Source organism: Pteronotus mesoamericanus, unplaced genomic scaffold, assembly GCF_021234165.1.
Source record: "Pteronotus mesoamericanus isolate MK-2021 breed Mesoamerican mustached bat unplaced genomic scaffold, CSHL_Meso_final contig_94, whole genome shotgun sequence".
Classification (NCBI taxonomy): Eukaryota; Metazoa; Chordata; class Mammalia; order Chiroptera; family Mormoopidae; genus Pteronotus; species Pteronotus mesoamericanus.
The window spans coordinates 46,782,656-46,806,905 of NW_026555285.1; the positions used below are offsets into that span (position 1 = coordinate 46,782,656).

General features: G+C 44.4%; 2 protein-coding genes and 1 pseudogene across 3 annotated transcripts in view; 1 reads left to right on the forward strand and 2 right to left on the reverse strand.

Moving 5' to 3' along the window:
- Window positions 1–7,160, reverse strand: part of NEK5 (NIMA related kinase 5) — a 43,083-nt gene extending 35,923 nt beyond the window's left edge. The window contains 2 exon segments of the mRNA XM_054586646.1: window positions 99–195; window positions 7,044–7,160. Of these exon segments, the coding sequence (XP_054442621.1) occupies window positions 99–195; window positions 7,044–7,160 (214 nt within the window).
- A 2,368-nt stretch (window positions 7,161–9,528) lies between these two features.
- LOC129081127 (protein YIPF5-like) lies at window positions 9,529–10,521 on the forward strand (annotated as a pseudogene).
- A 525-nt stretch (window positions 10,522–11,046) lies between these two features.
- NEK3 (NIMA related kinase 3) lies at window positions 11,047–24,250 on the reverse strand. Of its 2 annotated transcripts, none has more exons than XM_054586648.1 (15): window positions 24,059–24,250; window positions 22,473–22,566; window positions 22,288–22,385; window positions 20,796–20,879; window positions 20,180–20,247; window positions 20,001–20,087; window positions 18,802–18,856; window positions 17,121–17,321; window positions 16,657–16,729; window positions 15,027–15,076; window positions 13,808–13,910; window positions 13,144–13,293; window positions 12,767–12,901; window positions 11,800–11,926; window positions 11,047–11,366 (listed from the first exon to the last, which is right to left on the reverse strand). In XM_054586648.1, exons 1-15 carry the CDS (start codon window positions 24,173–24,175, stop codon window positions 11,285–11,287), a joined length of 1,524 nt encoding a protein of 507 aa, XP_054442623.1. In that variant the 5' UTR covers window positions 24,176–24,250; the 3' UTR covers window positions 11,047–11,284. The 2 variants fall into 2 exon arrangements, with proteins under 2 accessions (XP_054442623.1, XP_054442624.1); XM_054586649.1 differs by lacking the exon at window positions 24,059–24,250 and adding an exon at window positions 23,047–23,186.

Below are 24,250 nucleotides of genomic sequence, written 5' to 3' on the forward strand. Positions count from 1 at the left end.
CACAAACACTACACACAGTTCTCGGGAATGTTATCTCTTACGGAAGTCTACATGCTAATACTTTGTTAAAATACGTTAAGAATGCTAGAAAGTCAAACCTTGAAATGAACTGAAGAAGGTCACAATGTTAGGATGTTTCATCTTTGCCAGAAGAATGACTTCTTTCTTGGAAGCTTCTTTTTCTTGGATGGGCATCTAAATTATATTAAGAGACAGAACAGTCTGTAAAGATGACTTGCTTTCAACAACATGCTCTCCGCTCACTCCTGTCTAAAATTCTCCAGGATTTCACTGGCTTTGAACGGCACTTCTGAAACCGATCTCGCAACCTCAGGAAACAAAATTTCTAGAATCAGCAAAGTGCCTCATAACTAATCAGTGGTTTGTCATTGAGAATTGTAACCAAAAATATAAATGTTTCCGGTGCAGTTTTGCTGTATTAAAAGTTCAGTTGGACAAGAAAAAGCTGAAGGAGTTCATCACCACCAAGCCAGTATTACAACAAATGCTAAAGGGTCTTCTTTAAGAAGAAACTATGAATAAAAAAAAAATCACGAAGAAAAAATTCTCACTGACAAAGGCAAACACACAATAAAAGCAGTGGATCAACCAGCACCAACGCTAGTACAAAGGTTAAAAGACAAAGGTTAAAAGGTATAATTACGAGAGTAAATTGAGGGATATATACATACACAAAAGAAGTACAAAAATAATGACAAAAATATAAATGTAAAGGGCATGAGTAAAATGGCAATTAAATAAATTAAAATACACTTTCAAGGATTTTCTTTAATTGTTAAATTTTGTCATCACTGGAGTTAAACTGGGCCAATGCAAATATATTAACTAGTGTGCTCTGGCTGGTGTGGCTCAGTGGATTGAGTGCCAGCCTGTGAACCAAAGGGTCACCGGATCGATTCCCAGTCAGGGCATGTGCCTGGGTTACAGGCCAGGTCCCCAGCAGGGGGCGCTTGAGAGGCAACCACACCTGATGTATCCCTCTCTTCCTCCCTTCCCCTCTCTCTAAAGATAAATAAATAAAAACTTGAAGAAATATATTAACAAGTGTAATTATGAAGTGAAATAGTTTTAAGTGTGATGTATGGCCCACCTGCATATACATGAAAATGGCGCATACGAGAACGTTTTACTACAGGAGCTGTACTACAAGGACTAGAGAAAGTCTGGGAAGTCGCACCTCAAACTGTGTTGCTAGTGACTGTACTAAACTTATTGTACTGGATGAAGGAATGTACTTAGTCCACTCAGAGTTACTTTGGTTTAAATGTCTAAACAACATCTCTCTTTTTTTAGTGTGTAATTTGTACTATTGATGGGGGGGTATTCTTGGACTGCAGGAGTTATTGTCAATGTGTGATTTTATTTTATAGAATCACCTGACATGATATATTGATTTTTTATAAGTGATATTTAGATAATCGTAACAACTCTTACTTGACAAACTGTGAAATGTTTTGCATTGGAAAAAAAAATGACGTTCTATTTCTTAAGGATGCATTAGCTTTACAACAGAGCTGCAAGTATCTATCCGTTGAATCATTTGCCCAGTAAGAATTGACCGAATACCTGCTGATGCAAAGCATTCTTAGGTGCCATGTGGAAGACCATGACATGCAAACGTGGATTCTGCCTGCAGAGAACACGCAGTTTAAGACGGAGGAGAAGACACAGGACCAACAGCTACAGCCCGTCAAAGTAGAAAGCAATCAGCGCCATAGCAGCAGGCCCAATAGAAAACTGTGGCGTTTACAGAGAGAGGTTGGTGTCTTGGGCGCAGGCTTGACCAAGCGGGGTCTTGACAGCTGAGCCGGGCAGGCCGTCCTCCACCTTCCCAGGAGCTGAAGCCCCAGGACGGGCACAGAAGCTGGGCTCGGAAGGATTTGCATGTGAAAAAACAGAAGGGTACGTGAGACCCAGGTTAGCAATGGAATTTGGAACAAGTCAGAGTGGGTGTCAAGAGTAACCCGGGGGAGGGGGATAGTGGTGGAAAGAAGGGGAGGGGCCTCGACAAAGAACAAGTAGGAATGGCCCACGGACGGACGTGGACGACAGTGTGGGGATTGACTGCGGCGGGAGGGGTGCGGGGGATGGGCAGAGGAGGGCCGAGGGGAGAGTCGGGACAACCGTAATAGAATAACAATACAAAAAGGAAAGAAAGAGACAAAGCCAGAGCAGCAGAGACGAGCAGGAATCTTCGCGGTACGATGGAAAGGAATCGGAGTAAATACACGAGCCTGGGTTTGGGCTGTGCTCGTGACCTGCTGTGTGACCTTTAGCAAGTTGCTTAACCTCTCTTATGTTTCAATTTCTGGTTACAAACTAAAGTTGGGCTGGATGATTAAAAAAACAAACAAACTAATCTGGACAGTGAAACAACAGAAAAGTCCAAGACGCAAAGGTACTAATAAGCCCACATTCCACCTAGGTCAAACCCGTAGGCCTTTTTTTTCTTTTTGTGTATGTGGGCATTTCCTGACTGTCTATACATCTCTGGATATTTCTTCAGAATAAACTCTCAAAACTACAACTACTGGATCCTAGGAAGGGTGTCTGTTTCATTTTCTTTTTTCTAAATGAAGATAGCCTTTTAAGCTTATACAAATAATACCACTCACAATTTTAAAAACATAATATATGTTCATGTTGAATTTCTGACAGTGCAGGAAGGGCAGAGGCGAAATCCTACCACCCAGCAACAGCCGCTGCTGCCGTCACGGGTGCGCGTTCCTACAGCACCTGTACACACACGCGCACACACCTTGGTGTGGCCCGATTTTTTTCATCTTTATAACATATCGTGGACCCCGCTCCTCATCAGTAACACGAACCTGGCATGCTTCCTTCCAAGGCTCTGATACATCTGGAGAAATCCCCCTCCAGATGGTACCGATTTACCTTCCCACCTGCTTCCTCTACTTTTATGTTCTTTTTAGCCCTCCCCAATTATATAAACAAAAAGTGATATTTATTGATTTACTTAATTAGTTTGCTAATGAGTTTGAAATTTTTGTATAATGACTTCTTCAGTGATGAGTTTGTTTGTTTTCTTTCATTTATAAAAAGCTAGCACCCTTTGGTAAATACTTACAAATAGTTTTGACACTTTGTGAATTTTCTTTCAACTTATTCATGGTGTGTTTTTTCGTTTTATTTTGCTTTTTCATCCTACAGAAGTTTCATATCTTTATGTAGTCAAACTGAGCCATCTCTTCCTTTATAACTTCTGTCCCAGCGATGGTTTGGGGACATCGCTGGGGCAGTACCAGAACTGTGCTGTATGAGGCTGGAACCTTGAGAAAGCTGCCCAGGCGACCCACGCAACCCAGGGCATGAACAAAAGGAAGGAAGCAAAGCCAAGGAAGAGACAGAGGCAAGAGTATTTAGCAAGAAATTCCACCAGGAGAGAGAAAACAGTTCACAGGCGACCCCTAGGTTTTGAGCGGAGATAGCACGGGGACATTGGTGTCGTTAACACAGGGCAGCGCGCAGCAGGTGAGGGAAAGGTGAGGAGTTTCTGCCTTGGTTGGGGGGTGACTGTGGTCCCTTCCAAGATGGTCCTCAATCAGCCGCACCCTTAACTCCTGATGCACAGAAACCACGAGACAATAAATGCTTATTGTTTAAGCCACTAAGTTTGAGGCAGTGTGTTACACAACAAAAAAACTACTGAGAGAGACAGGGCTCGATAGCTGGCTGGCAGGTGAAACGCAGGGCCAGGGCGCTGGAAGGTAACAGGGCTGGAAAGAGAGTTTTAAGGGTGACCTGCCTCAAGGTAAATTGCAATGAGGTGATCACGCAAAGTACAAACTGGGTGCGAGCTGGCAAAGGACATAGCGGGGGTGAGGGAGGAGACACACAGTCTCAGGAAGTGTAGTCATATAAACAGAACAGAGTGAGCAGAATAATGTCACAGAAGGGAACACCGACAGACACTAGAGTCAGAGGACAGGAGGAGAAGCATGGCACAGGTCCACGAAAAGCAGCCTGTGCTGGGAAATAAAGCGCTCTCCTGGAAGCCATCGCCCATGCTTTGCGCTGTAATGTAAGTTTGGGCAGTCCTTCCTTCTTCTCCTTCTTCTCCTCCGCTTCCTCCTCTTCTTCCTCCTCCTCCTTCTTCTTTGCAATTTCAAAAATCGTGATAAATATAACAAAATGTATAACATGTTAACCATTTTTTAGGTGCACAATTATGCGCATTAGGCACCTTGAGGACTCCATTTTGCACACATTATACATACATTTTTTTTCTGCTACTCTCACTTACAAATCCTCTAGAAGGCAAACCAACAAGACGTGCCTTAAAATTAATTCTTGCACACACTGGACAATGTTGTCTCAATATATTTTGAGAGGAATACATCCCTAGACAGGGTAACATAAACACAGACCAAGGGGAATTTAGGAAAAAGGATTCCCTTTTAATTAAATGTATTTAATCATTTTACCACATCACTAGGCTAATAATAATATGTGACTTTCCTTCATGTAGTCAATGCATTCAATAAGTATTTTTGACAACCAATTATCTGCCAAGCGCTGTTCGGAGTGTTACAGGTACAAGTTTCCTGTACCCGATGCCACAAAAAAATAAAAAGGCCAATATGCAAAAACACCATAGTTTGTAGTAAGAAAAATTTATTGATTGAGAAGGCCCAGCTCAAGAAGATAGGTTTGCCTAATGGCTTCTACAAATCCATCTTAAGAGAGCCTAGAATTCAGGCTTCTTTTATGTCAAGGGAAGAGAGGAGGGGCAAGGTGAGAGGCGGGCAAGGGCACCTCTGCCAAGGGGCTATTTTTGCAAAAACTCAAGCCTCCAGCAGGATTCCTCCAGCTAATTAGCACATCTACAGAAGGAGTTGTTAGCCCGAAGGCCCTAGTGGATATGCAGGCTAGAATTAAGGCAGTCAGAGAGAGAGCGCGTTCCTCCCTGTTACATGTATGCTGAGGGAGACAGGCAAACACATGAAGGAATGAGGGAGCAAACTAATTCCACGTCATTATAAACGTTACTAAAAAATGAACCAGCAAACATTCACATGAACTGTATTTCAGGCGTCCCATGGCTACATGTGACTGGTGGCTACGTCTTGAACAGAGAAAAAGGGAGGAAGGAAGAAAGGAAGGGAGGGAAGAAGGGAGGGGGGAAAGGAAGAGAAAAGAAAAGAAATGAAACTAGGTGATATGATAAGGAATGACAGAGGCTGAGTCTCGGGAAAGGCCTCCTTGTGGAGGTGACCTGAATATGATAGGACAGTAAGACAGGAGGCAAGAGCGTACAATGGAGTAAAGACAGTCTCTTCAATAAAGGGTGTCGGGAAAGTTGGACAGGTACATGCAAAACCAAGAAACTAGACCACCAACTTATGTAAAATGTAAAAGAACGCATTTCATTCTCACACAAGAATAAACTCAAAATGGATAAAGGACTTAAATGTAAGCTGCGAAACCATAAAAATCCTAGAAGAAAACATAGGCAGTAAAATCTCAGCCATCTCTCATAGCAAGATTTTTGCCAATGTATCTTGTAGGGCAAGGGAAACAAAGGAAAAAATAAAAAAATGAGACTACATCAAACTAAAATGCTTCTGCACAGCAAAGGAAACCACCAACGAAATGAAAATGAAACCCACTGCACAGGAGAACGTATTTGCCAGTGATACATCTGACAAGGGGTTAAGTTCCAAAAGATATAAAGATCATATACAACTCAACACCAGGAAAACAAACAATCCAATTAAAAAATGGGCAAAGGCCCTGAATAGGCACTTCTCCAAAGAAGACATACAGAGGGCCCAGAGACATATGAAAAAGTGCTCACTGTCACTATCCATCAGAGAGACGCAAATTAAAACCACAACGAGATATCACCTCACACCTGTCCGAATGGCTATCATCAATAAATCAACAAACAACAAGTGCGGGCGAGGATGTGCAGAAAGGGGACCGTTGTGCACTGTGGGTGGGAATGCAGGCTGGAGCAGCCACTGTAGAAAGCAGCATGGAGTTACCTTAAAAAATTAAAACTAGAACTGCCTATGGCCCAGGGATTCCACGTCTGTGAATATAGCCTAAGAATCTCAAAACACCAGTTTGAAAGAATATATGTGCCCCTCTGTTCATAGCAGCATTATTTACAATTGCCAAGATCTGGAAACAGCCCAAGTGCCCCTTCATTAGACAAGTGGATAAAAAAGCTGTGGTCCTTTTACACAATGGAACACCGCTCAGCTGTAAAAAAAAAGGTGCTCTTGTGCGACAGCATGGATGGACCTGGAGAGCATGATGCTGAGTGAAACAAGCCAGTTGGTGAAAGACAAATATCGTATGATCTCACTTACGTGTGGAATCTAAGGAACAAAATAAACTAGGAACAAAATAGGAAGAGAGGCATAAATACATGGAACAGACTGACAGCCGTCAGCAGGGAGGTGAGAGAGGGGGAGTGGATAAAAGAAGGTGAAGGAGTTCGCCAAAGACATACGGCAGCCAGGGGGCAGGGAGGGGGGCACGGAAGGCGCAAAGGGATGGGGGAACATCTGTGACAGTGTAATCGCTAAAAATAAAGCAATAACAACAATCATCATCAAAGAGATAAGACAGAGAAAGTGCACCACCCCAGGGCGAAACAGAAAAGTCAACCACAGAGGAGCACGTACCTCGCAGGGAGCGAGGGCCGTAGGAGCCAGGGGGGACAAGTTCATTTCTTCTTATTCTTTCTTTCTTTATTTTTTATAAAGGTCATGGGTTGCTGTTTGGCCAATGGATTTAGGAGGTTGAGTGAACAAGAGTCAACTCATTCATACGTTTAAAAACAAAACAACAACAAAGTATGTGGGAGGTGGAGGGTGGGGGGCAGGGGAGAGTAACAGGGCAAAAGCGGGCACAACGGTAATTGCATGACAGTACGAAAAGGGAAAAAAAAACCCCAAAACAATAAAAATGTGTTTCTTTTTCATACTGGATTAAAAGCCAGCTGAATATAACACCGAGTATGAACAGGAATTCGCACTTCTTTCTTTTACCTTTCCAAAATTGATCTCTTTTATAACACAGTGCTGGCTGTCAGATTTCCCTGTGGCCAAGTATGCTTTCCCGAAGGCACCTTCCCCAATGACTTTAATCACGTCGTATTTATCCATGGTCTCCAATGCACGAAGTTCCTGAAATTTAGAGAAATGCAATGTTATCACACTTTTCACAAATATTAACAAAGTCAGAAAATTGATCGCGGGAACGTAAAAGAACCCATTTTGTTAAAACTCTCTTTCCAACCTCAACCAAGACAGAGTCAAATAACTCTCCTGGTAGCCACAGGTATCGACCAAAGGGAGACGAGTGAGACGGAGCTTCTCGGTGCGCTCGAGGTCAGACGTGGGTGGCAGCTCGGCTTTGGTAGCTGCCGGGTTGTGAACCTGGGCAGGGCCGCCTCCGTAAGGCAGGAATGTCCTGCCTGCATAGTTTTACAGTCCAACCTTTCTCGGCGGTGAAGTGCTGCCCCCTAGGGAACATTCTGTAATTATGGAGAGTTTTTCCCCTCTTCTCGGCCCAATGGAGAGCCGCTGCGGCACTTAGAAGCGGTTGGGGCCAGGGATACGAAGATTCTACGACGCAAAGGATGGTTTGCATAATACAGGGTTATCTCGCGGCCCCACAACAGTAGAAAGTCCCCCACACATTCGTGTCTGTGGAAAAATCCGTTTATCTGCAGCTAAAGCCCAACTCTAGTTTACATCTAAATATTAAACATTTTTTTACACAGATTTAATCGAGAATTTTAAAAGGATGCAACTACATGTAAAATCAAGGCTTGATTACACACACACACGCATATATATATATATATATATATATATATATATTTTTTTTTTTTTTTACACTGGTTTTAAGGGGAGAGAGAGAGACGCTTTAGTTGCTCCACCTATTTGTTCATCCGTTGGTCGATTCCCGCTGCGCCCTGACCAGGTGGGACCTGGAACCTTGGCTACTGGGAAGACGCGCTAATCAACCGAGCCACCCGGCCCCGGCTTTGCACTCAGTTTTGTTCGGAACTTGACCGAGAACGGTTCGCCGTTTGGGGGAAGTCCCGCCTCCACTAGCCACGCTGTCCGGGTCGCTGAAACCGCCACCCGGCTACATCAGCAGTACTTGTTGCAGCACCAAACATTTACAGATGGAAATACGACTTCATTATAAAGTGTTTCCTTAAGTTTCCCCTTTATACCACGGCTCGGGCATAACGCTGACTTTTACAAATTGAACCGGCAAGTTGTGTTTTTGAACAATTTGTGTCAGGGCGGGAAGGAGGGGCGGTTGGGTGCGGGGGACCTGGGCGCCAGGTCCGCACCCCGGGGAGGATGCAGACACCCGCGTTGTGAGGGAATCGAAACGCGAGGGCAGCAGCTCGGGAACTGACGGGCTCCACCCTCCCGCCCAGGTGGCACCAGGGGGCGAAAGCCCCAGGTTTGGGAAAAATCCTCCTTCTCTAGGAACACTCTGGAAGGTGGCAGAGCTCGCGCGGAGCCTGGGAAATGAACGCGGCGCGTTGCCATGGAGACCGACGCACAGAAGACAGCTCCTCTGCGGTGTGTGGGCTCCATCCCTGTCCCTGGGGCCCCCAGGGCCCTGGGGGCAGCTCGGTTAAGGACAAGCGTGGCCCGCCTGCTGCATACCTGCTCCACGGGCTCCACGGGGCGACAGACGCGTCCCGGTGGACCTGGGTTCCCGGGCGCCTAGTCTCCGGGCAGCTGGGCAGAGCTGCGCGAGCGACGTGGGCGGGGCTCAGGACCCGAGTGTGGGAGGGCCGGTCCACGCGGAAGAGGGTGGGAGGCCAGCCAGTTTGGAGACCCAGCCGTGTGACCTCCCCCACCCCCCACCTCCCGCCGCCTTAGGTCGGATCTCCTTTGCTAACAGCACTCGGCAAGCACGCCCCTCCTGAGCTGGTTCACGGTGCACCGGATACATGCTTCGCACACGTTATTGTTTGTAACAACCCAGCAGGGTAGTAGTCGACTCCCAGATTTACGAGTGAGCGGAACTGAGGCAGGAAGTTTCTTGGACAAGGTCTCAAAGACGGTCACGAGATGGAGACTTGGAACGGAGTCCTGCGCTGGTGGCCACAGCTGGCGGCCTCTCGCGGGGTCCTCTTACAAAACTGGCTGCTGCCCAGCGGCCTGGAAGCGCGCTCCCTTCCCCCCACCCCGACCATTCCTCCTCGCAGACTGCACGGCAAGCTGCCGTCTCAGACGTCCCAGTACCTGTTTAGTGTTTGGAAAGGATGCCTTTTCCAGCAATTATAAACACGCAAGTAAAACATAGCCAGTGGAATCTAAATACCATTTTAATTTGAAAGTCACCATCATCTATTAAAAGGATGAGCAGGTCTTCGGCCTATGACACAGAAACAGGGACAGTTCAGGGTCTCAAGCTGAGTGCGGGGGCGGGGAGGGGGGGAGGGTGTCCTGCGGCTTCTGAAGCCGTTGCTGCCGCCTCCGCATCTGCTCATTTGCAATGTCAGGCCCTGATAACTCGAACACGGACTTCTACCAGACCAGCGACAGCACTGATGACCGATCACAGCGGTCCTCTGACTATGGAGCGGGTGGAGGACCCCGTAGCAAACCGTATACTGGCTAGGACTACTCGCGGCAAGTCCCTCTTGTCCCTCCAGACATGACGCAGCAGCAGCCACGACGGCCAGGCACTGGGCAGATTTTCCACCGCCTCAGGCATATACTTCCAAGGACACCTCAGCCAACCTGTGGAAGCTACTCTGAGGATGAGCCTCCTTTGCTAGAAGAATTAGGAATCAATTTTGACCACATCTGGCAAAAACAAAAACAAACAAACAAAACAACAAAACCACCACCGCACTGTTAAATCTGTGAGTCTGTGAAAAGGAGCAGATGGCAGCAACATGGAGACTGATCTGGCGGGACCCAGGGTTTCTTTGGGGCCACGTTGTTGCTGGCTGGCAGGGTCCGGTTTGGCTATGTGTGTGGGATCAATGCAAGGGGACATCTAGGGCTGTTTTATTAGCCTTCATGAGGACGGCAGGTGTTCATCTGGTTGTGTGGCACGTGTCCTTAGACACCGTCTTCTTCCAGCTTTGTGGTGACATTTTCTTTGGAAGGAACGGCAGGGATCATTCTCACTGCTGGGCTTTTTGGATGGTCTAGTTTTCCTGCTTCCAAAATTTTCACTTCTGGCCCTGACCAGGTAGCTCAGTTGGTTAGAGTGTCCTGATAGGCCAAGTTTGCAGGTTTGATCCCTGCTCAGGGCACATACACGAATCCACCAGTGAGTGCATAAATAAGTGGGACAACACATTGATGTTTCTGTCAAATCAATAAATAAAAATCTAAAAAAAACCCCAAACAAATCTGTGTATGTTTTCAAATTGTATTCAATTTCTGAATAAGCTGTGGAAAGACAGCAACTTCTAGTAGCATATCCTTGGTGCTTTGTTATAGGGGAGTCTTTGTCCTAATCTCCGTTTTTTGAACTGAAATTAGCCAGGATGTGCACATCAATGGGTCAAACACAGAAAAGGACTTCAGTCTCGTATCAGACCAGCAGGCTACTGCAGTGCAACTCACATGCAGATCTGACATCAGGCTTTTGCAATAATGGAAGTCAAGGTGTATCTTTTGTTCATTTTTACAGAGCTTTTGAATACTATATTGGATTTATCCTGCAGTGTGATTAGCTTTAAGTGTTTGTGCTTATACCAATACAACGTGCTATTTCTTTTCTGTTCCTGCAGCCTCTGAAAAACCTTTTTCCTTGTAAATTATATTACAATGTTTTCGATAGATTTTTATCAACTGTGGGGAAACTAACCACAGAGCTGACAAGCTTTCTTAAAGAAGACATAGGGTTTACTGCAGAAATATTTTTTTCAAGGAACTAGGAAAGACAAATCGCCTGTAGTCTCAAATCAGACGCACTTCAAGCAAAAAGCTGATCCCAATGTAGAGTTTATGAGTTTGCATTTCAAAAATTTGACATTCCTTTCAATCACCTCATGGAAGGTTTGCTAAAATTCAGTGATACAGAGGTTCACGGTCTACCTTATTGCAGATTTTTTAAATCTCATACTACTAATCAGGAACAATTTTAAATATTCATAGTCCTTCTCCCCCCACACCCTCTTTATTCTGCTTCCAAGGGAACACACATTCTGTGAGCTAATACTGTCCAGACGTTGACTCCTCCCTTTGAACACACCTTCAGTGTGACTAAGGAGCATGTGCCTCCCGGCGCGTCAGCCATCAAGTGCTCCCTGCCAGCCAGCTCGCCGCTTCAGTTCCGACACCCAGTCCACGTCATCTTCCTCCTCAAAGTCCCTGTGGGGAAACAGTATGGAGAGTAAGCCTCCAAATCAGGGGGCTGGTAAGTATTTGTTGATGGGTTCAAAGCAGAACACCACCATAACAATATTTACATTTTGAAAAATGAGCTCCACAAAGCCACTGAACAGAAGGAAAAAAAAGTGATTTTTTCCAAAAGATCACCTCTTTCACTGTATAATATTTTCAATATAAAAATGTACTACATTAAAAAAACAGTTAAGTCCAAGCTGAACAAGTGTAAAGACATGGCTCAGGCAGGAATTCAGTGATTACTGTTACGCACTACCCATCCCAGATCAAGACAGGAATATTCATTCAGGATGTAAAATAATATAACCAGCTCCTCTTAAACCTGGATTAAGGTACAATTTAAATCACACACACACACACACAAAACAAAAAGCTTTCTAGGTGTATCACAACGTACGTGTCCTCCTCGTCCAGTCTAGGTTCGAGTCTTTCTGGATCCAAAATGACAGAATCATAACCTCCATCAACACTGTCTGATGCTTCAGTTTCTTCCGACAGAGGACCTTTCAAGAACCCTTCTGAACCTTCAGAGGAACAGTAACAGAAATCACAGGAATTTAAACAGTATTTACTTATTTCCTGCAGAGTGGACTAAAACCCTCCAAAAGCTAGCGGGCTACCCGCGGGCGACTCCACGCTCTGTCTTCTGCAGGGCCTCCCACGCCACCCAGCAGGGCTTCCGGCACAACGCAGGCCCAGTAAGCTTCCGTATGTGTGCTACACTTAAAAATACTACTGTCAATGGAGACAAATGTATTTGAATGATAAAAAAATAAAAAAATACTACGTTCTTCAAGAGAAAAAATTCAGAATACCATCAAAACCCTCAAATGTAAGAACTTATATGAAAGCATTAAAAGTTATCTTGGGATAGTCAGACGAGTTTTTTATTGTGATGAAGTCTGAACTGTGATGTCACCAGTATATTTGCGTGGAAAAACTGAACTGCCCCACAAAGAAAGTAGTCACAGGATTATGCAAATAAGCCAACAAATGAGCAAAAAGAAGTAAGATAGGTATGGGAAATTTTAAGTATAGCTTAAGACTAGTGAGAAAAAATTCAAGAAAGCCTAAAAAATACAACACTATGAGTTACGTCATACCCTGAAAATGAAAGGGTTTCTGTGAGGTGGGAATTGGGGGGGGTCACTGATTCATTGGCAGAGGGTCAGCTTTAGAAGATGGAAAAAGCACAGGAGACAGACAGTGGCGACAGCTACACAACAACGTGAACGTCCTCGATGTCCCTGAACGGCAAAATGTCCCTGAGTGGTCAAAATGGTCCATTGTATGTGAGGTATATTTTACCACAATTTTTAAAAAATTCAAAGGGCTTCCACAGGTACATAACAGGCATGAGTCACCTGGTCTATATATCGTGTAGGTTTCAAAGGCCAAGCTGAGGTCCGCATTCTGAAGGATGCTCAGCAACGCCTCGGGGGTCTCCTTGAGCCACTGCTTACGGGTATTATGTCCACCGAACTTTATCACAGAACCGCCTACTTGCGAAAAGATAAAAATTAGGGCCAGGTAGAAAAGATTTTCAGCAATGTCTTCTAGATCATCTTTCAAGCAAAATTGATTATATGTATTTTACTACTACAATCTATTTCACTCACCTGTGTGACACCAAATATCCTTCACAGAGTGAAACAAACCAACCAACCAACCAACATCCCTGGCCCCTTAAACAACTACGAGAAAATGTTCCGCTGCAGGAGCGGTCAGTCTGAGTCCTAACCTCTGTCATCCTCCGCGGCGACACTGGAGGTGAGAACAGCTGTAGCTCCCAAAGCCGTGAGCGCTGCTGTGGGTGCACGTTTCTCCCACTGTCGCCTGGGAGAACTTGCCGACCTGGCTTTCCTCGGATGGACCGATTCACTAACCGGCTCTAAAACGTCAAAGAGGATTGCTGAGCATATTCTTTTATTCATTTCTCTATATCCACCCATGTATTTCTCTAACAGCTACAGCAATACTGCTTTTCTCTTTCTAACTCAGACCTAAGCACAATGTTCTTCAAGCCTCAGTAGTGAAGGAAATGGAAAATAAAAAATCCGGATGAAAAGGCAAAACAAATCATTAAGGTGAATTTTTAGGGATACTATGTATGTCCTTACATACTACACAATGGAGAAGAATGGAGCCTGGGAGGACTCAGGCGCACACTGAACGCCATGCTTCTTACGGTGAAGTGCGTAACAGATATGAGCTTTTCTAAAGGCTCTAATTAAGCACCACTCTTCTCTCTTTTTTTATGAGTAAGTGAGACATTCTTGAAATAAAACACTGGATAAATAAACAAAAAAATGCACATCCACTTGCCCAGGACACCTAGGATCTTGTACACCCTCGGTTTTTCCCAACCCCTCACTTATACAATGATCAGATTTTGAATAACTTACCTTTCTCTTCTCTGTTTACTCTCCTCGCTGTACTTGCGACTGAGTTTTTATTAATGCCTTCTAAATTAGTGTGGCTGCATGTTCTACCTTGTTCTTCCTCTTGCTTTAAGAGATTAAAAATATGGATTAAACACTGCTTTAATTGCTACAAAAGGAAAAACAACTATACAAAGAAAGAAAAAGTACAGCAGCTGGATGTAGTCCATTTGTAGTAACGTAATAGTGACTGGTTGTTATTATGCACAAACTGAGGTTCATTCAAAAAAAAGTTACAAGGTTAGTTACTAGTACATTCCATAAATAGCATAGTGTGTTGTTAGTGCACTTTTTCCTTTTTGAGGTAAAAAGACTGATGAAAATGCTTAAAGAAAGACAAAAACCATCAGGAGGACACGATTTAGTGAGAGGGCTGCCGAGGGCTCAATGAGACAAACAGGACCGTGAACGCCAGGACACCGAAAAGCGTCCACTTGATTCATGGGACAATGGGGAGGCACCGAAAGTTTCTGAACAGAAAAATGACAATATCAATATAGTGATCTAAACAAAAAGGAAAGAAATTCTGATACCTCCTATAACACGGATGAACCTTGAAGACAGCATGCGAAGCAAAAGCAGCCAGAAAAAGGCAAATATTGTAGGATTCCACTTACGTGAAAGATCTAGACTAGGCAAGTTACGTCATAGAGATGGAGAGTAGAATAGAAGCGGCCAGAGGCTGAGGCTGGGTATGTGGGTAAGGAAGGAATGGGAGTTATTGTTTGATGGCACGGCGTTCCTGTGTGGGATGAGGAAGCAGCACCGGAAACGGTGGTGCTGGTCACACTATTTTGTGAATGGAATTAATGCCACTGAATTATACGTGTAAAAATGGCTAACGTGGTAAATTTTATGTTATATATATATTTTACGACGATAAAAAAGCAAAGCAAAAGCCTGGCTAAAACAAGATTTTCATGACTGAAAGTTGGACAAAGTTCTCTCATATCTATAAAAGCACTTACCATCGATAATTAAAAAGGAAAAGAAAAAACCAAAATAAATGGTGATCTACAGCGGCTCTGGTGGCAGGACAGGGCAACAGCTGCCCATTACTTCGCACGGCAAAGGATGACACTACCCAGTGGGAAGGGGCAGGTCACATCTTCCAAGCGTCCCACAGCACCGAATGCTACCCAGTATCCAGGTGGTTTCGTAAATTTAATTTTAACGTACTCACCACAGTGTTTGCTTCTTTCTCCAGAGAGATCCTGGTTCTGCTGGACTCCGCTTAAAGAGGACAGAGAAAGAGGGCACACAGAAAGGGTACCATTCCCAGCTCCTAACTGATTCGCACAAAGCTTGAAAGACAAGTGAAGTGTTTCAAGCCAAAGAACCAAAGCATTAGCTTGATGGACGATGATCACGCTGTAGCCACCTGGTAATATTAACATCTCCTCTGCTTTCCGCTCTTTTACTCCTAAAGTTAACATCTCAAAGTCGCCCTCTCTATTGCCTTAGGCCAACCCAACTAGGCGCTAGGAGGTAGGATGCTCGGCCTACTCAGAAGGTCATTATCACCTTCAGCCCTGGCTCGGGGTGGCATCTGTGTTTCCCCGAGTCAGCTGTGACAGCAGGTGGAATAGGTGTCCCTCCCGAGGGACCAGCAGCAGGGAGAGGGCGCTCTGGCACCCAGTCCCTCTGGGAAGGGCAGCTGCTGCCTGGATTTCCTCCGGCAGAAGTCACAGTCTGTGTTCCTCATTCACTCAACACGTAAAAACTTAGATGCCATTAGGCATCTATGATGACAGGCACTGGGGACACAACAGTGAGCGAATGGGACGTGGTCCCTGCCCTCCCGTAGCTTCCGCTGCTCTGGTCTGCCTACAGGACGGACGGGAGACGCCACCGCACATATGGCCCCGGCGTGGGGGACCCTCTCTGCTGGTTTATTTCTCTCTCTTTAGGAACTGTAAAACTACACTTTCCCAAACTACCTTGAAACTCTTCCTGGACTGTTTTTGTTGGGATTGTTGCCCAGCATTTTAAGACTAACTTCCTATGACCCTGGGACCTGAGCGGAAGCTACGAAACAGAACTCAAAGAAAAATTAGCACTAAAACACGCTGCCGAAACAAAGGAAACCAGCTACCTCGTAAAGAACGGAGAAAGGGCGGAATTTTAAGACTGAAGGGTTTACAGCACTAGAAGGGTTTACAGTGTTACAAACACAACATTTAAAATGGAGCTTGAAGAAAACAGTACGGTCGGTATTCCGGTCGGTATTCGGTCGGTATTCAAAGTGCATCTTTTCTAGTACATGGTGCTGAAGTCAAGGGCACCAGCCAGTGGCTGCTCCGCAGCTCATCCCTCCAAGGGGACGACCTATGACCTCTGAGATTTGCCCAGGTTGACTAGAGATGTACAAAAACTTTGCGCAGCTCTCATGTGAACAGCGCCAGCTTTTGTAAAAGCTTGTTTTTAAAATTTTGCTTACAAGATGGTTCTTTGGAAACTTGGGGATACAATCTCTGATAAGGTTAACATTATATTTTCATGGCTAGACCCCTAGGCCAGCCCACAGAAGCCTTGTACCTCACCCGGAACGAACCAGGGTAAACATGGCTCTAATAAGAAAACAAGCGATCTCTACATCGCTAAAATCTCCAAACTTAGCTTTCTGATCTCTGGCAAAGTAAATATGTAAGATTCAGTACGGAATTATGTCCTATGTAAGAAAAAAAATTTTTTACTCTGAGGAGCACTTTAGAAAAACATCTCTAACCACTGGAAAATTGCATTTCTTTTTTGTTACACTATATTTCAAAAAAACACTTAACAAAAAAAAATATGCTTTCAAAAATTCTTACCCTTTTCTCTTGGTTTGCTATGCTTAGATTTTTTGGTTTCTTCTAACACCTGCTCGCCATATTCTCTGATGATCTAAAAACGTAAAGCAGAGAATTTAAAGATGTGCCTTACCCTTTGCTTTAGACACTCCCCCACAACAATATTGAACGTTGAAAAATATTGAATTGCTGAAATGCAATTTCAAACATATACCATAGAATTTAGATCCACGGACAGACACCTACATAAGTCTAGAAAAAGATCTGAAAGGACATGCAAAACTATACCTGTGATTACACGTGGGGAAGGGCAATGGGGAAGGAAAAGAGGGGCGAAAGGAAGCTTTAGCTTTTTTTTTAAAAAGCACTTCTGTATTCGAGTTTTTACAAGCCTGTACAACGTGGGATTGTTTAAAAAAATAACACACCGCCTTCCCACACACTCGAAGCCTGTTCACGGTCAGCCCGGCCGGCGGCAGGCATACCTCTGGGGTGAAGCACTTGTGGAGAAGCCGGGCTGCCGCGCCCCTGGAGAGGAGCGTGGTAGCCGAGGGGCGATGCGCGGGGTTCCTTTTAAACATCTGCTGGATGAGATGCTGAAGCTCGCGCGAATAATGAGATGGCAGGGGGCTCACGGACCCCTGACATATTTTGAGGATAAGGCTTTTCCAACTATTTGCCTGAAACTGAAAAGTAACATTGAACTGTACAAGCAGAAGCAAGGAAGGAGAACGGCAGTAAGACAATACCAGCTGACCTGAATTCACGTGAATTACTTGAATTTTACAACTGTTACCTGCTGCCTGGTCATTTTTCTTCCTAGGGGTGTCCTTGAGATACTATTCAAAATCTTATGGTGGTTCAGAAGAGAGTAAAAAACTGAAATAGTACGTAGTGAAAAACTTCCCCATCTGGAGAAAGAATCTCGCCATCAGTGCCGGCTGTGGGTCCTTGATTACTTACCATCCATGTTTTTGCAGATAAACATTTTTAATGTATTTTAAAAATCAGACTAATACATACATATGATTTTTTCCTAAAGTCAAATGACACCAAGGGCTTATACAAGAGCAGTGCTCAGTCACTCCACTCCTCCCCAGAAACCCCTATGCCTGCTTCCTGGCAAAATGTGCTCTAGACCTTTCCAGTTTTAAACAGCCTCGGCAAAGGCCTGTTCGCCTCTTGCGTCATCAAAGTAACTTTTAAAATTTGACAACAGATATAAAATCACATACCAAAAAATAACATTTTAAAGGTTTCCATTGCATACTAAATATATTAGAATTAACGTTAGATTCCGCCTTGATCATACTCAGGTAAGAACAGGTTGACTTGGAAGTGCGTTACCCTGTTAATAAGATATACGAGTGCAGATGTGAAAAAGGAAAAATCAACATATGCCAAAGGAAAAATTCAGGTAATGAGAAATAAGATTGAATCTGCCCTCCCTCAGGCTTTTAGTGTTTCTACTGGGTTTTTTGGCATTTCCTAAAGGCTTAAGAACTACTTTTGCCTTAAGGCAGGTGAGAGAACAAACTGTATGCCAAATATTCAGGGTGCGCTGCTCCTCAATACTTATTCTTGATAGAAAAACATAAGAGCATGTATGCAAAAGTGTACAAAAAAGACAAAAATCAGGGAAATAAAGAACATAATCTAAATAAGATCCTGGAATTTAAAGTTATTTTATTTGTATACAGCAATGGTTCTCCACTTGGGCCACACATTGGAATCACCGTTTGAAAAACACGAACGCCCAGGACACCCTCAGAGACGTGAATTCAATCAGCCTGGTGCGGCCATCAGGGCCGTTTAAAGTTTCCCAATGGAAATGGTCCAAATGGCAAATTTTAGGTTATATATATTATGTCAAAAAAAAAACAAAACAAAACAAAAAGTAAGAATAGCAAAAAAAAAAAAAGAAAGAAAGAAAAAAAAAGGAGCAGGAAGGAAGAGAGGGAGGGAAGCAAAATATAAAACGATAAAAATCTAAATAATGGACATTTCCTATTAGTATAAGCTACAAAAGTGACTCAAGGCAAAGATGGTAGCAATGGAAACACATTCACACCATGGGGTCGCCCAGGGGAAGCGAACCCCCTGCTGGACTCCCGCGCATTGCACGCGATCCGCCAGATGCGCCAACAGGCTGCCCGCCGTACTCACCGGGTGCTTCAGCGTGCAGAGTTCGTACAGAATGCACCCCAAGGACCAGATGTCACTGGGAACACAGAGGAGCAATGTGGGTTATGAGTTATCGCATGAACATATATGTACTTTCCAACATTAGAAGGTGAAAAATGACCTTTCGTAAGGACAGATGTTGCAAGTAATTCCTAGCTATTGAAATACAATCTAGGGTAATTTTTGTCTGGTACTTCGGGACTTACTAACAGTGATGCTCATGACAGACTCTGCCCCCCTGCCCCCCTCATCCTGGTAGTTCAGGTGCTATGTCAGGAGCATTTAGTGCAAGAGGGGATCTCTGTGGATGCCGATTATCACAGCTGGAAGAAGGGCGTTAGAAGGCGCCGGGGCAGCCTTCACCCAGACCACCCGGGCACAGCGCCAGGCCTCCGGTCACACCTCCTGATGGCCAGCAATCTACCGGGGGCACAGTGCCCCTGGTGGATGGTTCTAAGGGACAGTGTTCTCGCTCATCATAAGCCAAAACATGTCTTCTGGGGACTCTCCCTGCCGCCCGTGTTGGCTCCGCATTCCAGACAGAGAGAGCAAGGCGACCCATTCGCCCACACAGAGCTCTCCACACAGGAAAGACCCCGCACCCTGCCCTGTCCATTCGCTCTTCTCCCTCGTTCCCCCTCCCGGATGTCCCCACCAGGCTCTTCAGAGAGGATGTTCTTTTATTTTAATGAATGGTTTTTAGCAACTGTTGCCTCCACATTTTAATTTTTTAACGTTTGAAACCTACCGCTCAAGTGCTTATTATCTGGTCCTGTAAATGTTAACGCGATGACGTCATCCAGCGGTTCCTGAATTTAGCTGCACACTGGACTTGATCCTGGAGAGTTACTGATGCCCACTTCCCGCCCCAGACATGGTGGTTTAACTGGCAGGCTTGCAGCCTGCACTCTGGGAGTTTTAAAAGTGGGAAAACAGCAAAGTTGAAGAACCAGTGATATATTCCCACCGTCCCGAGAAATGACGAGCCTGCCTTTCACCATTTCCGTTTCGCTCCTCTCAACTCTGGTCCCAGCTGCTGGAAAGCTGGGGTTGCACCGAGAAGCCTGGCAATTCAGACTTGACACTGCTTTCAGGCATTTTTTAAAAACCAAACCTCATTTGTAGGCTGCAATGTCTGTCACCCAACAGTCACCCTCGCACCAAAGACGTACATCACCTACCTTTTATTGTTATAAGGCATGTTTTCCCAAATTTCCGGGGGCACATAATAAGGTGTTCCCACATAAGCACAAGCGAACGCCATGGGACTAAAACCACAGAAAGGCAAAGGGTGAGCACAGAACATCCCTAATCACAGGTGCTCGGACTGTTGCCACTACTACAGAGTAGACGCGCCTACCTGGAGAGAAGACGGGCAGATCCAAAATCTCCCAGTTTTACTTTTCCGTTTTGAGTGAGGAACACATTCTGCGTTAGAAGAGGAGCTCAGGTTACGTCCTCCTCATCCCAGCAGGAGGCAGAGGCCTCCAGGCAAGGTAAGCGGTCTGACATGGAGGGTAAGGGCAGGGATGCCGGAAATGATCGGGGCTCCGTCCCCACATGGACCAGAAGGACAAGGTAGCCTCCTGACAGCCACACGTCCCCCGACTTGGGAATTCTGGATGGCTGATCAGAAATCTAGCACGGGAGCTGCGGACTGGATCTGCAGACCCGATCGGCTGCCTGGGAACCCGTGTCAGGTGGCTCCACGCGGCAGGCCCAGGCCATAGCTGTTCTCCATCTGGGAACGCAAGGACTAAGGAAGCAGCTGAATGAACAAAACACTACTAAAGAGACGCAGTGACTTTCTCTCAGGTAGTACCTCATTTGGCTGGTGTGAATACTAGGTTGAACTATTTCTAAACTAAATAAAAAAGTCCCAAAAGGAAATACAGATAGAATAAGAGAAAAAAGATGGCATGAAATAGTTCTGGGGTTGTTTTGTCTTTTTTGGTCCCAAAATGTATTCCGCTTACCTTGGATTTGATATCTCTGTGTAACACACGCTTCTTGTGAATGTGGTTTACTCCAAGGCACATTTGTGTGAACCAATTAAGTATCTGTAAAAAAGGAAAAAAAAAGATGCAAATCTGCAAGAATACAAAGACCGGTTCATGTTAAACCTAAATTCCAAAGACTCATCCCCAGGCCTTAGCTGACTTGGGTTTTACATAATGTAAACCCAGAACTCCGAAAAATTACGTAGTTCAACTAAGATTCAGCGTTGCCTGGAGAAAATCAGAAAAGCTGTGCACTCCATGTTTCATTATTTTACCATTGTATGTATGATCCCAATAGCAATTTATTTTAATACAACTCCCACTATATTTTTCTTGTATTGAACCAAATCAAAGTATTTCTTAAATACACAAAGGTAGTTTACCACTTAGAAAAGCGAACATGCTACAATGCTATAGTGCAATCTTTACATCAGATTTTCATTTCCTTTTTCAGAATATTCTTCCATTAACATTAAAAGATTTAATTATAATTGACAACAATCCTGTGAGGTCAGCATTTCACTTACAAAGCCCCAGAATTTCCAGGCACCTGCGATTCAATGTCATACCGACTTTTTTTCCTTTTTGCTATGGAGGCTCATCCAGTTGAAGCCAATGATGACCTCCTTCTATGGAACCCACATTTTAAACAAAACAACTTCTAAATAAAAAAAATATTTATACCCATCCAGTTGTATACCCTGAACAAATTAAACCCCATGAAAGCTGTTTTTAGTTTCCTCAGCCGATTTGTTAAAATAATATTCGCATGTGATTTTCCATTAAAAAGGCAGTAATACTAGACTTAAGAAAATATGCGAAATTTGAGAAGGACCAAGACTGAGAATAGGGCTCCCAAGAAACAGAAATGCAGGCTTCATGTTTTTCATGATCTAGAAATACAAGACAAATTCATCTGCCTCTAAACTTTAAATACAACTGAGCCCTGACTGGTGTGGCTCAGTGGACTGGGCGGTGGCCCCAGGCTGAAAGGTCGCTGGTTTGATTCCCAGTCAGGGCACGTGCCTGGGTTGTGGGCCGGGTCCCAGACTGGGGGCGTGCGAGAGGCAACCGATCGCTGTTTCTCTCTCCCTCTCCCTCTCTGTCTCCCTCCCTTTCCCTCTCTCTAAAAACACATAAATAAAATCTTTAAAAAAATAAAACTTTTAATACAACAAAAATAAAAAATTTAAATATCTAGTACAAAATATAGTACAACTTTTAAAATCTTCTAAATATGGACATTTTAGTCCTTGATATTTTATACACTTCTATCTATTTTACTTCCTAGCAGCCTCGCAGGCGGCCATCCCCTGAGAGCAGTGAGCGCGTGGACGTGGAAACGCGGCCTTTCTACCCAGCGAGTCAAGTCCTCACAGGCAACGACGCTTTTGTTTTAACTCACACAGATCTAATGAGACAAGCTGCTTCTAAACCTTGAGGAAAACCCAGTCAGTCAGCTTCTTACCGTATCTTCGGGAAACAGCCTTCCTTTCTGAAGCTCAATCTTTTGCATTAGGTCCCCTCCATCACAATATTCCATCACAATATAGAGATGTCCTTCAGCTAGAACACACGTAAGACTCTTTAGGAAAGCACAGTGGCCCTAAATCAAGTTCCGGAACGCACAGAGCTGGGGGAATTGATCTTTACCTTCAAATGCCTCTTGAAAGGCAACGATATTGGGGTGTTTCATTTTGGCTAACAGAACAGCCTCCTTCCGAGAATTCTGCGTACCAGAGGACGACTAGAAGATTTTAAGTAAGTATAAATGCAATGCTTCATCTGAAAGATCGCTTCACAACAATATAGTATACATAATACTTCAGTGCCAGATGCAGTTTTATAGCCCTGCTCTTTGACCCAACTAAAGTTTATCAAACTCGAAAGACACCTTGTAGCGATCTTCAACTATGGCTATATTTTTCATACTTAAGGTGATCTAGCCTTACGAGTATGTAAACTAGCCTTAACATCAGCCTAAACATAACCTGACTTGGAGAGCCGGAATGCTGTTAATGACAGCGTATCCTTACAGAACGAGAGGTTTCGTGTTTTAACTCTCTGCATCACTGTGTCCACTGGCCCAGATTAAAAAAAAGAAAGAAAAAAAGAATATACTGGTGCATTACAATAGCATAGATGAGCAAAGACTATACGTAAAGAGTGTTTCCAAAACTGTTTATCCCTGATGTGCTCTGTGAGGATGAAAGACTGACCGACTTACCTGGCAATTAAGAAACAAGTGTCCTCAGACCAGCAACATCCATTCCAACTGGTAACTTATTATAAAGGCAAATTCACGGGCCCACCCAGCCCTCCCTCAAGAAGAGGCTGGGGGTGAGGCTCCACAGTCAGGGTTTTAACAAACCCTCCAAGTGGGGCTGACGCCTGCTCAAGTTTGAGAACCGCGAACAAGGTCAAGAATGCGGTGGGGGGAAATAAGAGCACTGTTGCATTTTATCGTAGTAAAATGTTTTGTTTTGTTTTTTTAAATTGATCAAACCAGTATTAGGCTGCCTCCATGGCATGGATTCTTTCATATGACAACTGCGATACACAGTGATAAAGAGTGATAAATCATCACCTTCTTCATCATACAGGGAAGTGAAACCTATAAACTGAACCACAGAATAGGTACTCTGATTCCAAAGTCAGCATTTTAGATCTTTGCTCTTCATTGTACTTTTGTGTTCCTTTTTCATTAATATGGCACCTCAGTTGCCCTGGCTGCGTGGCTCAGTTGGTTGGAGCACTGTCCTTTACACCAAAAGGTGGCAGGTTTGAGTCCCCATCAGGGCACATAACTAGGTTATGAGCTTGATCCCTGGTTGGGGTGTGTGTGCATACAAGAGGCCCCGGGCCGACGTTTCTCTCTCCCTTTTTCACTCTCTAAGATCAATAAAACCATATCCTGTGGTGAGGATTAAAAAAATATATATTGCACCTGAGTTGTTTTTGGCAAAGACTCCCTACACCCTTAGGCATACAAACTTATAAGTTATTACAAATTATTCTCACTGAGCTAAACAGTAACCATCACCTTTGACTATTTTCCTTTTGGTTAATTACCATATCCTAAGAACCACATAAAACATATCAAGCCCTTGTAAACCTAACGAGTGAACCCATTACATCTTTTACACCCAGGAGCCATTCCAAGTTAAATCTCAAGAGCTTGTTCTCCTATACAAATTACATGGACATTTTCAACATGAGCTAATCTCTTCAGCAGTGACCTTGGGGAGCCTTATCTCCTTCATGGCAAACGTCCGATTACTGCTTTCCTGCTGAACCAAGAGGGCTCTGCCGAAGGAGCCCTCCCCGATCACACGCAGGACCGTGTAGCCGTCCATGCTGGGCGCCCACGCGGTGGCTCCTCTCCCAGGCACCACGGGCTCCCCCAAGCTAGATTCTAAAACAGAAACATT